Source organism: Cyanistes caeruleus, chromosome 5, assembly GCF_971803275.1.
Source record: "Cyanistes caeruleus chromosome 5, bCyaCae1.hap1.1, whole genome shotgun sequence".
Classification (NCBI taxonomy): Eukaryota; Metazoa; Chordata; class Aves; order Passeriformes; family Paridae; genus Cyanistes; species Cyanistes caeruleus.
This window is the reverse complement of record NC_141705.1, coordinates 62,510,618-62,524,069: the sequence shown is the minus strand read 5'-3', so window position 1 is coordinate 62,524,069 and position 13,452 is coordinate 62,510,618. Positions and strand designations below refer to the sequence as shown.

Sequence of the window (13,452 nt, the reverse complement as noted above, 5' to 3'; positions counted from 1 at the left end):
TAGTTTATCAAACACATAAAAAATTAAATATTTCTGGGAAAAAAAAAAAAAAAAGTCACCTTTTCAGAAGGAAGCTTTTTCAGACTAGCTGTAGACACCTTCAGCACAGGAATTTCGAGCTGCCCTTGGCCTCTCTGGCCTGACAGAAGGCAACGGAGAGAAGAGGACACGGGAAGCAGGGGGAACAAGAAACAAGAGTACCCAGCAGAGACACCCCCAGCTCCCTGCTTTGGGACCCAGACCCCCTTATCGGGGATTGCTCCATTGCTCTCCCTCCAGTCCAGCGCCTCGCAAGCTCCTCCCACTGGGAATGGCACGTGTAGGATGCTGCGCTGGGGTAATGTCCTTCTCTCGACGTGGTCCTGGGGACGTGGCGCCTGTGGGGAGGGCGAGGGGCGCGTCTCAGCGAGGCAGCCCAGTGCCTCTCTCTAGCGGTACAAAGACCTGTGCGGCTGCATATGGGCTCGCACACGTGCGAGCCCCGCAATTCCCGGTGGGGCTCGGCGGCCACTGTGCCATGACGTCCGTGGGATCAAAGGGCGCCCCTTGCTGACATCACCGGCGGGAAACCTCCTCCGGGCCAAACCACTCCACGGCGGGATAGGGGAGGCGGGAGCGCCCACGGGGCGCGTTCTTCCTACCGCAGCGTCCTCCGGCAGCGGAAGCCGCGGGACAGTCGCGGAAAGCGCTGCCCTGCCGGTATTTGCGAGCGATCTCGGTGTGCGGGAGACGGTGCCGGGAGAATTTGTTTGTACTTTGTCTCTCCCTCTCGAGTGAGGGTGGTAGTGCCCGATGTATGCGCTGCGCGAGGCGCCGTCGCCTCTATAAGCGTGGTCGCGGGGTGGGGGAGGGAGAAGGTGCGCGCTGGTTCCTCCCGGTCTCATCCGATCCCTGCCGGTCCTGCTCCGTCCAGCCGGGAGCATGTACCAGAGTTCCGCGCGCTGCTTCTGCTCGGCCCTCCCCGCCCTCTGCTGCGCTCCCGCCGCCGCCTCGGCCTCTCTCCTGCCGCTGCCGCGGCCCCACTCCTACCCGCCGTCCCCCGGCCACGCCGCCCCGCGGGCGGCAGCGGGCGGCCCGCCTGCCGTGGGGACGCCGCCCCGTACAGGTGGGTACTGACCAAGGAGGGTACGTAGCCGCCCCGGCAACCGCGCAGGGTTACAGCCGGGCGACTGGTGCTGGGCTGCTGCTCTTGGAGCAGGATCTGGACTGTCCTGCCCACATCGTGTTCCTTGTTCCTTCACCAGCCACCTCTCCGGGACTGGACCGGCCCTTGGGCTCTAAGGCAGCGGCCGTGGAGTTCGCCAACCCGGTGTGAGCGGGCAGCATCCCGCTGCATCGCGACAGGCGCTGCCGGACAGCCTGCTGGAGCTTCAGGCGTTTTCTGGCTCGGTGTTCTCCATCTGAGGGTTAGGGCACCCTCTGCGCCCGCATGTAGGCTAGGTACAGGTATCGGTGGGGTGACCTGTCTGGTGATCTAGAGGGTCAGTGTCCATATGCCGCTGTCGGGAGCATGCTGATAACTGAGCTGGCCTCTTTTAGCGTTGCAATTTGTGTAGGATGAGCTTGACTCATAGCGGGGTCTTTTCATTCAAGACAGTGTGTGGCAACACCCCAGCTTACTCTCTTGGCAGGCAGCAGTGGTCATTCAGTACAGTCATTGGCCTGTACCATTAAATATTATACCCCATTCTTCATTTCCCACATGAGACTTGGAAAGTGCCCATACAACCTGTGTGGACACCACCTTGGGCATGCACCCCACACCCTGCACTCTAACCATGACCAGACCTGGATCAGGGCAGTGACATACCCACCACACCCCTGCTGTCAGATGCAGTCATAAGCCACCTTTGTTGACTTTGGCCATGGCTTAGAATGCTCATCCAGAACCATTCCTGCTGAAAGCTGCAGCATCAGGGCAGCAGCCACTATTGCTCCAGATAGTTGTTGGTGGGAGAGGTGATAAGCCTAACTATTCATCACTGAATGGTTTGGGTTGGAAGAGTCTTTAAAGGTCATCTGGTTCCAGCCCTCCCTCAATGGGCAGGGACACCTCTCACTAGACCAGGTTGCTTAAAACCCTGTTGAAGCTGAACTTGGACACTTCCAGCGATAGAGCAATCACAGCTTCTCTGGGCAATATGTTTGAGGCTGTATTACATACCTGGCATGCAGGAGATCCACTTTGCCCTACTGCCTTCAGCTAGGCTTGGGGTGAAGTGACTTCATTCCCTGTTGCTGCTGTTACAGGAGGAATGTAAAAGCCAGGCTGGGGCAGGGTGCTTCCATTCCTCCTGTTGAAGCTAGGCCAGGATGCCATGTGGCAGGATTGAAACTTCATGGCACTTACAAGGAAGAGGAGCATATGCGTCAGAGTGATGACAGAATCAAGTTCATGATTAATAAAGCCCTCATGAAGATAAAGGTTTCCAGAGCTTGTGCCAAACACTGATTCTCTATTACTGAAGGCAGAATTTGAGGTTTTCTCTTCTTTCTGATGTTGCCTGTTGAGAACAGGCAGCTTCTGTCCTACTCTGACATACTCTCATTGCTGTCCCAGACAAGGTTGCACATGTAGTATGATACCTTGGTAGCACAGATTTTGCTACGTGGAGATGGCGCCTGTCAAGTTTTTCCTATGACTGGGGTTACAGGGAGGGCATCTCTAGCTGCTGCCAGCTTCTGAGGCTGTGGAGGCTGATGCAACTCCAGACTGCAGGTGTGTGGAGCCATTCACCTGGCAGGGAAAGCCTTGTGGTAAACAGGGTAGGACTTCTGGCTGAAACTGGTGCTGGGAGGTATGACCTGAAAGGAAGGGAAATGAGAATGTTCTTTGCCTTACCTAAAAGGTCAGGGCCCAATACCCTTCTGCAGCTCTTGTCTCTGAAGCAAAGTCTCCTATGGCTCATTGCCGGAGATCCTAGAAGTTCATCTCTTCTCTGCTGCATGATACAAGAAATCTTTGAATGTTACACCCTGTTCTTACATTTAATTCACAGTTTGAATTCTTCCTTTGCTCTTATTATGCTGAGGTACCACCTTTGCTGAGAGGAAGCAACTTTTTGATTTTAAGCACTTTGAATAACAAAATGGATTTTGTGTTTGTAGTTTTCACATTCAGGTTATTGGTCTGGCCCGTGTTCTGCAGAACACCTCAGTCTGTGTTGTCATTATTTCAGCACTTTGAGTACAAAGAACCTGTGCAGATAAACAGTCGTCTTAAGGCGGAATTTTCCAAAGGACCCCCCCTCCTCCAACCAAGAACTTTCTAGACACCTACACCAGGACTGAAAGTTCTTAATTTACAGTTCCAGACTCTCTTTCACACAGTCTTCTCTGGGTCCTCAAAAGAATACTGAAGTTCTTTTTCCTTCCTGAGACATGACTTTAAAAGCTGTCAGATCAGTTCCAGGCCATAGTTAAGGTTAGTCTATGCGTTATGCCCCACAAAGAGCTGGATACACCATGGTCCCAGAGATAATGAGATTTACACAAAACTCTGGCTTTGTTTGCAGCTTGGCAGGTGGAGGCTGAACTTAAGCCTGCTGTAACAGCTGTAAGCTGCTCAGGGCTTTGCCAACAGACCTTTGACTCCAGCTGTGTTACACCTAACTTGTCCCTTTCAACATCATCCCTCTGACTAAGGTCAAGCCACAAGCGGCCTAAGAGCTTGCTAATGGCTTCTTGGAGGGTAATAATTTCCCACTATTCCTTTGGAGACCCCCCCATGAGCCATGTTCATCCATGGCCTGGCAGGGACTGTACTCAGCTGCTGGCAGCAGAATACACTGTGTGCTTATCTCCAGTTGCAGCACTTAGCTATGGGTTGTACCTGTCCTATAAATAGGTGAGTGGCTCCTTGTGGTGTGGAGCATCTATTAAAAGATGTATTGATTTCTTTGGGTTTCTGCATGGCTACCTGGCAGCCCTGGTTGTGTGTAAACTGCACCCTTTTGTATCCAGCACAGAGCGTGCCTTCATTCCTGCTACCTCTTCCCTCCCAGCTGTGTCAGGGTACTGCTTAGGGATTTTATGTTTTCCCTATTAAATGCCACTTCTACTTCAGCAGTACTTGTCTTCTTGAGAAGACTTGTGAACTGAGAAAGACTGCAGAAACTGAAACACTATACATAGCTTTCCTGGAAAGACATTAATGTGTGTGAGCTCACATCTCAGTTTGAGGAACTCCTAGTACTTTAACTAAAAGGACAGAGATGAGAACAACATCCTATATCTAATCTAAATTCCCATTTTACAGCTTTCTTGGAACTGTTCCATGGACTTACACAGACAAAACACACCTTAAAGCAAGTAGTTTTTAGTGTCTTTTAAATGTAACCATTTTCCTAACCACAAGGACAGCAAGAGGCTTATACTGCAGTCTTTCTTTTCCTCCTGTAAGGGTGTCCATCTTCCTGCCTGCCCTTTTAGTCTGTCTAGTCTGTCACCAGCTCTTAAAATTGGTAGTGCTCTAGTTCAGTCTTAACATTTAGGTGTGTTGGGTAGCACCCCAAATCTTCTGCAAGATGTGAGCACAAGATGACAAGATTTCATCCTCTTCCTTTTTTTAAGTAAATCAGATGTACAAATAAACTTTAAAACCACTGTGGGCCAACAGCAGTGCAACTCTGAAGTTCTTTTGCTTAAGGTTCCTTTTGCAAAAGGCATTCAGAGTAAATAAGTAAGTTGAGACAACAACAAAACAGTCAGTGTTGCCTCTTATGCAAGTTGCTGTGGTGCAAGCACTGCCCTTCCTGTCTATGTTTGAAGGAGCAAGCCCTGTCACCCCATGAGGGGTCCAGGATGGAGCAATTCTTCCCAGGCTCTCAGGGCCCATCCCCTGAGTCAGAGGATGGAATTCACTCTTCTGGGCTTTAAAGCTACAGCTCTCACTTTAACAATGCTTATCTGAAACGAAATGTTTGCCTCCCTGGGCAGGGAGCACCTCACAGCAAAACAGAGCAGGGACACACTTGCATCCCCATCCTGTAGCAGCCCATGTGGGATGGGGGGCCTCCCTGTAAGAGACACAGGGCTGAGTGAGGACCAGCTGCATTAGCAAGGAGAGCTGGGGACAGCAGCTTGTGTGCAGGTCATGTGAATAAGAAGGCCAAAGGAACAGGAGATGGCTGGGGTCCAGGAAGGACTGCAGGGAGTGCTGGAAACTGCCAATCTGGGGGTACAGAACAAAAGAGTGAGGAGATAAAGGGAAAAAGGAGGGTGAGGAGGAATGAACATAGGGATATGGAGCTGGCAAACACCACCTTCTCTACTCTACATCCTGAGGTCTAAGTCAGCAGAAGCATCTGGCTGCTTCATGCTCATGACAGCCTTACTGCTTCGGGGATAAATGAAATTGTGATCAGAGATTCCTATTAAATACTAACCTGAGGAAATGAGTCACCCTGCTGGCTGTTCTACAGGCTGGAGTCTGCAGCCTGGAGTCTGCAGCCTGGAGGTGTTGTGGTTTAGGTTCCCCAATTTGAGTTTCCCAGCCAATACACCAAATAATGTAGTGGGTTTAGCACTGGCTAAAATCACCAGTACACCTACTAGATTTACTCATTTCTTGCTGCAAGATATGGATTAGGAGGAAGGCAAAGCAGGCTTAAAACTTAAAAGGTATAAAGAAAACTTTATTAACAGAACTAAAAGAATAATTAGAATCAGAATAAAACCTTCAGAACACTTCTCCTCCCCTCCTCACAACCTTTTTTTTTTTCCCATGGACAGTGTGGAGACAAAACCTGAGATTTTCAGCTACCACTTCTACAACAGTCTTTCATCAGTTTTTGCAGGGAGAGGAGTTTCTCTCATACCATGGAGACTTACCCACAAGAAACAATTCTCTTCTGGCTTCAGTGTCACAGTAAATCAGCCGCCCAGGAAAAGAAAAATCTGTTCGCAGTGTGAAAGTCCCTTCCATGCCTTGCAGCTTTCCCAAAGCTGCTTTCATGGGCCATGTCAACTTATGGGGAACTATTTTAAGGATGAGCTGCTCTACCATAAGAAAACAAAAGTTCTCTTCTTTTATCTCTGTGAACAGAAGCTTTTCTTCTATCCTTGGGGCAGAGCTTCTCATCCTTCTCTGTTCAAGCTTCTCATTCGATTACAGCTTTTCAGTATACACATGCTCCAGCACAAGTGTCGCTGTTGGACACGAAATAAGTCACACAGACGCAGCTCAAGGTATGATGAAGGAAAGAGAGACTTTATTTCTTCTCTCACAATTTATAGGTTTCTGACCACGGCCAGGGATTGGATGGTCAGGATAACACTTTCCCAACCACACTGGCCGTGAGAGATGTCCATCAAAAGATGTGTATCAGAAAGAATGTATACATATTTGTGTTTACAGTTACTGTCCTGGGAAAGTCTTTAGAAATTATGTCAACAAGCTCCAAAAGCTGAGTTTTCAGGGTGACACACAAGTGCCCTTTACTCATGGGCTGTGGGTGAATGTTGCATCCCCCCATGCGCTTCATGAATTACAGGGAAAAAACTAAGTCTGATATATCAAAAATGTATCTTCACCATAGGCTTACAAATAGAATTTCAGCTCAAGACCAAGGCATCTCCTCAGTCCCCTCCTAACTAGAATTTCACTCCTTCTTTACTGACCTCAGTGTTCCATGTTGTTTTCCTTACATGTCTTCACCCTTTCCTTTGCCTGATTTGGGAAAAAATTTGTCTTCATAGGTTGATTTGCTCTCAAGCTTTGTCAATTGAAACAGTTTTTATAGAGTTCTGCAGTGCTGAAAGATTGATCTCATCCAGGCTGTGCATTGTGGAGATCGCTTGCTGTGCCTCTTGCTGCTAGTCTCATGGTCTCCACCGACACTGTGTGAGCCATGCTGGCCACCAGTTCCACTCAGCACTTTCTTCATGCCAAGTGCCAAAAACAAGAAAAGCTGCTGCTGTTTTTGTCTTTCTGTCTCCAGCATGGCTGGCTAAAAGTGGCTAAACAAAGTTCATGCAAGCCATGCTGAGGCAGCAGTGGCAGCACGCCGTTGTCTTGGTTGCACCAATTTTTGGCCCTTCAGTCCCTGCCACATGGCTGCTCCTGGACCGGGCCAGTGGTGGCCACTCCAGCCCCCGTCCACTTCTGGCCTCGGGGCTGCTCCCAGCACTGGTACAGCCTCTGGCTAGCATGGCCCAGCAATGCTTCTGGTGGGCTCTGCTGGGAAGGGCCCCAGCTGCCTGCTGGCATAGGGCCTGGTGGACTCCTCAGTGAGGGGCTCAGTAGCCTGCTCACCACCTCTCAGGGGGAGAAAATCTCAGCCAGGCCACATGGGGCTGGCCTGGCCATGTGGGGGCAGTCCAGCCAGCACCCATGTACCTCTTAAAAAGCCGGAAGCCAAGAGAGGTTTTCTGGGCTTGCCCATCCTTAAAAAATGTGAATCTCTCAGAGGCAGATCTAGGTTTTTAAAGGGTTTAATAGATTGTCAATTCTCAGAGCTAGCCAGCTATTGGTTTTTGCTAGGCACAGAGGAAGCTCCTAGCAGCCCCTCCGAGAAAAATTTCTTTGGGTGGCTTCTTCCCTCCTCCCCAAATGTCAATTAATGCAGGATCAGTGCGGGAGGCATCCCAGATGGACACGGGGTACCAGGCCATACAGAGTGCCATCTCCATCAGATACAAATGCTGTACATAAAATAAAGATCAGGCAGCATTTGTCCATCTGCTGGGCTCTCTCCTCTGTGAGCAGCGGAAAAGTGTGCTTTATTGTGTTTCTACAACATATGCAGAATTAATCTTAGCCCTGCTGTTCTGGTTGAAAGACTTCTTTATTGCCTTAGAAGACAGTCTTAAACCAGGCTGTTTGCAGGCTGCAGGCCCCGATGACAGGCAGAACATGAGACTGGACAGGACTAATGTTATCTCTGCGTCCTTCTTATATTGTCTCAGACTCAGGAACAGGCTCCTGCACAAACCACCAATGGCTGGCACTGCAGCAAAGTACCCAAACGATGAGAAGAGTTGTGGTGGACCATCTCTAACACCAGTTTTTCCCTTGCAGTGTGTTCCATGGGAAACAGCACCAGCCGGCTCTACAGTGTGCTCGCCAAGACGCTGAGCAGTGGTGCCGTATCCCAGCACCAGGACTGCCTGGGGCAGCTGGACTCAGCACGGCTGGACCCTATAGACCCCAAGGATTTGCTGGAGGAATGTCAGATTGTTCTGCAGAAGCGGCCACCCCGATTTCAGAGGAAATTTGTGAACCTGAAGAAAAATACTGCCAGTAACCACCGCCCCATCCGGGTCATGCAGTGGAACATCCTTGCCCAAGGTAGGAGATGCTTTTGAGCTCGAGGTATGATCCTGACACCAAATGTAGCAATGAAAACCCTGTCAGAGCAAAGCGGGAGGAGTGAACTACATGAGATACAACTGACTGAGGGCCAAGGGGAATATTCTGAGCACTTGAAATGGTGGCTTTCCCACAGGAAAGGGAAAAAAAGGTCTCTCTTTCCAATTCTGATGCCAAAGGTAGCCTTGAATTCCTGTCTTAACTGAATTCTAAAAGCTGTGACCCATCAGTTCTAGATGGTTGTTATGAGAAGACTCATTCTTTTCCTAAGTTCCATATGTAAAGTTTCTATTCAGTTTCTGATTACCTTATTGGTGAACTATCCAGAAATTCAGATCTATTATGGAGGATATTTGTAATGCTTAAAAATACTTTTAACAGGTAGTTTTGAATCATGGCTGTAAAGGTGAGGAGTGCAGCAGCCTCACTTTAAAATCTTTTGGTGTGGGAAATTTCCCTCATAAGGACTGCCTTAGCATTCTGAGGTTAAGTCACTTCTAACCCATTTAATTTTATTTTGGCTTAAGTTGCAGCAGCCACATGTGGAAGTACTTGCCTTTGTGTTGTGGGCAGAGAGGGAGAATGTCTTTAATATATCTTCTGTCTGTAAAAGGAACTTAATTTTTTTGGAGTGACTCCAGTGACTTGTGAAGGGGTTTTCACATCCATTAGCAAATCTGGTACCCTCAAAGTCACCAGCTACTCCTGAAAAACCCATGACCTGCATGTAAACTGATAAATCCTAGAGGATGACAGGCTTCTTTCAGCTATTGGTAACTTTTGGGTTTTTTGTCTCCCCTCCTTGTTAATTCCAGCTCTCGGGGAAGGCAAAGACAACTTTGTTCAGTGCCCTATGGAAGCTCTGAAATGGGAGGAGAGGAAGTGCCTCATCCTGGAGGAAATCCTTGCATACAAGCCCGACATCTTGTGCCTTCAGGAAGTTGACCACTACTTTGACACCTTTGAGCCACTCCTTAGCCGCCTGGGCTACCAGTGCACTTTCTTCCCAAAGCCATGGTCACCATGCCTCGATGTGGAGCATAACAATGGGCCAGATGGCTGTGCCATGTTCTTCCTCAAGGCGCGCTTTGAGCTCATCAACAGTGCCAACATCCGGCTGACTGCCATGAAGCTGAAGACCAACCAGGTGGCCATCGCTCAGACACTGAAGTGCCATGAAACTGGGAGACTCCTCTGCATCGCTGTCACCCACCTGAAAGCCCGCACAGGATGGGAGAAGTTCCGCTCTGCTCAGGGCTGTGACCTCCTCCAGAACCTGAAGAATATCACCCAAGGAGCAAAGATCCCCTTGATTGTCTGCGGAGACTTCAATGCAGAGCCGACTGAGGAGGTCTATAGGGAGTTTTTGAACTCCAGCCTCAATTTAAACAGTGCATACAAGCTGCTGAGCCCTGATGGACAGTCGGAGCCCCCCTACACCACCTGGAAGATTCGGCCCTCTGGAGAGTGCCAGCACACACTGGATTATATCTGGTATTCCCAGCATGCCTTGAATGTAAACTCAGCCCTGGGCTTGCTGACTGAAGAGCAAATTGGGCCCAACAGGCTGCCCTCATTCAATTACCCTTCTGATCACCTGTCCCTTGTATGTGACTTTAGTTTTAATCAGGACCCTGAGAGACTGCTGTAAGGTCTTGGGAATGCCACCTGGTATTGCAGTGTCTGAACTCACCAGTTTTTTATTTTAGAGAAAACTTTTGAATCTAGATGCTATTGAAAGATGAAGAAATACTGTTGATAACCATTATTTCAGGCATTTGTTTGGAGTTACACTTGCTGTTCAGCTCTCATTAATCTGTAGCCTTCAAGGGAGGAAGAAGGAAGCCAGTGTTCTCATCATGCTCTTCTTGCCATGTCAGGGTTTGAAAACTAGAAGGCAAATGAGCTTTATCCTTTCACTAAGCCCCCTGTTTTAAGGATTTAATCCACTAATGAATGTGGAGGCCTTAGAATTTAAATGAAAACACTTGTGTTTGTAAAATAACTTACCTTGACAGCATGCTATTTTTTTTATTTCATGTTAAGCTTCTGCAAGTACCTAAGGGAGTGAAGTTTGACTACCCAGTGAGATTATCTTTAATCTTTTTCTGTTGCAATATGAAGAAAGTTTAGCGCAGTTTAGACAAAAAACAAAGCTCATAGTACTGTAGTCTTGTCATTTTTCTGTGACCTGAGATGACAATTTTATAAGAAGCTTGAGGAAAGCCCCCTCCAGTAAGAGCAGGTGAGGAAACCAAGGCTGACTATGACCTAGATTAATACCCTCACTTTTCCAGAACAATGTATATGTGTCTGTTGCACACAGCCTGTAGGCTTTACAGTGACTGTACCTTCGTCTCTTCTGTGCTTCCCTCTGGAGGACACAGCTAACCAGGGACTATATCTTCCTCTGCTTTGAGTATTACTTTTCTAAATGGTTTAAATTTGTAGTCCTGTCAATCTTGCTGTTTCAGTAAAGGGCCAGTCTTAATGTTAAAAGATTTTCTTTATCTTCAGAATCTAAACCTACACTGGAACCTGTTATAAGATAAAATTTATTTATTGAGAGGAGTTGGTGATCCTGCATCTGATTAGAAATTATACAGTGACATTGTTCAGGAGCCTCTTCTGTGACCCAGGGAAACTGGCAAAGCATCTGGACTACAACAGAGGTGTATTAATATAGTAACCCTGTGATGCTCACTGGTGACATAGGAATTGCATATATGGATTATAAACATGCCATTATGCCAGAAAATGACATAGGAAGAAAGGAGGGAAGAGGGACAACAGTTGGAGTTGGGCTGACATTTAGATTGTTGAGGAAGATATGGCAGGGCAAATAAAGCAGTGTCTCCATGTGAAGTAGGGTGCGCACAGTAACTTAAATGTTCCAGGTGCTTATTAATAAAACTCTTTGGAAAAGAGTATTATCTCTGCTGCTGTCTTTCGCACTTCGCTGTCCCAGGTTTCTGTTGCCAAGGAGATGACCTGTTTCAAGTGGTTTGAGCTTCAAGTTGTTACTGATTCTTTCCCCTTCCAGACCTCTTTTTCTCCACCCCAACCCTAATCTCAAAGTGGCATGGCTGCTTTGCCTTCACAGCACACTTTCTCCAACATGGAATATCCAAATTTCACAAGAAGTCTGAAGGGGAGTTATGCTTAGCAGTTAAGCTGCTCGCTCTTCTAGATAGAGAGGAAACCTACACTGTATTACTGTAAATATTCCCCTTTCCAACAGTTGTGTGGAGCTACAAACCTAGCTAGTCCTGCAAAGCAAGGTGCAAGAATTCCTCCCTGAGGGCTGTTAAGTGTGCCTGGGAAGGCTGGTGCCTTACAAGAGGCAGCTGTATCTGCCGCTTTATTCTGAAACCTCATTTCATTTGAAGAGAAGAAATGCCACAGGTATGAGCTTTACACAGCCCATAAATTACTATACTTACATTGCTGAGAAGGGAAATATGGAGTCCCAAATTCCCACACAAACACACTCTTCATCAGGCAAACAAATGAAGTGCTGTTGTGCAGCTGTAACACACTCAGCACATGTTCCTGACCCTTGCGGGATGAAGGTAACGGTCTGCTTTCAAGCAGAGGCTCCTTTAACCAGCCTGGGATTTATGTGGATTTGTCTTTCCCCAGACAGAAAGGATTTTACAACCAAGGAAGACAACGGCCTTGGTGAATACTCTTACCAGGCACATGCAACATTGCCAACACCTCCTTTGGCTGGAATTTCAGAAAGAGCAAACTGTGTCCCTGGAAGACAGAATAGTGGTATTTTGGGGGGAGATTTTGGGCAAGAAATGCAACACTCCCAGTGCCCCACAAAAAGACCTTTGAGCACTGTTGCCATGTTTCATACCAACTAGACACTGACAGCTTCCTTTTTATGGTGCTGGCTACCCTTAGTTGTGCAGAAGGGGTGAGATGTAGTGCTTTGCCTTATTTTCTCTTAGGACCTTCCCTCAAATGGTCTTGCAAGAAGAAGTAATACAAGTGCCCATTAATTAACATCTATAGTCATCGACACTTCTAAAATCAATACCACAATGTAGACCTCTAAGACGATAGCTTTAGTAGGTTGAATCCTTGCTCATCTACCACAAAAGGTCACACCAGAAGCTTGAACTTCCATCCAGACTCCTTTTGGCAGTTTCTGTAAGAAACTACACTTGTGGTAGAAAGCCCTGACTTGACAGCAAAGATCAGGTCTGTATTTAAAAACAAACTAAACCATAACCAAAAATCCCCACCACTCCCACCAAAAAGCCCATTATTTCATTTCACTTTTGTATAAGCAGCTCCGTTTTCCTCAGGCCAATCAAGGTGTCAATCAGTGTAGCACCTTTCCATATATGCCAGAGCATAGAGCCACAGGCTCAATTATGGGATGCTTTTTACCAGCAGGAACTGAACTACCACAGCTGCAGAATTCTCCCTGTCACCCTCACAGTGGAGTATATCTGTATGATTCTTAAGACATTTTAATTCATTCTTTTGCTTGCAACATTTAATTTTTGTACACAAGAAACCAAACTGTTGAGAAAGACCATGATTTGTATGATACAGCCATCACTGCAGAACCTCTTCTTAAGTGGAAAGGGCTGGGATTCTTCTTTCATCCTGGACGTGTTACAGTAGATGTTCACTACTTCAACTCCTTAAAGGGTAGTTTTGAAGGCAAGAGGGGGTGGAATAACTGAAAAGGCTGCAGACTCTTAAGGTAATTCTTAATACTATCCTACTCAGGAAATCCCTGCTACAGCCCAATGGTGAATCCTTTCTGCTGAATTTTAATAAAAAGATAGGACGCAGAAATTAATCGGTAAGTTCCCAGGCAGCTTCACCCTTTTACTCCAGTACATGCCATGATTTGTTTTGCAGACAGACTCCTTTGGAAAACTTAAATGGATTATTGCTCTTGCTTTGTTTTATACAGCAAGAGGCAAGCCTGCAGCACTGAAATTCTTTTGCCAGCTATAAATACCAGTACACTAAATATTTTTCACAAGAAGCGGAAAGGATTTTTTTTTCCCTGTGTAGCAGTATGACTCTTACAATTAAAAGAATGTCTTCTAAGCTCTTCTTATGGATGTGTATGCCTTATAAGCACATCAAGGCTAAAAAAAGGTCTCCAC

The 13,452-nt window shown here is 47.3% G+C and overlaps 1 protein-coding gene across 1 annotated transcript; it reads left to right on the top strand.

Moving 5' to 3' along the window:
- The first annotated feature begins 587 nt into the window (after positions 1-587).
- NOCT (nocturnin) lies at positions 588-11,238 on the top strand. The gene is made up of 3 exons (XM_023926416.2): positions 588-1,105; positions 8,021-8,290; positions 9,127-11,238. Exons 1-3 carry the CDS (start codon positions 922-924, stop codon positions 9,960-9,962), a joined length of 1,290 nt encoding a protein of 429 aa, XP_023782184.2. The 5' UTR covers positions 588-921; the 3' UTR covers positions 9,963-11,238.
- Positions 11,239-13,452: the final 2,214 nt, after the last annotated feature.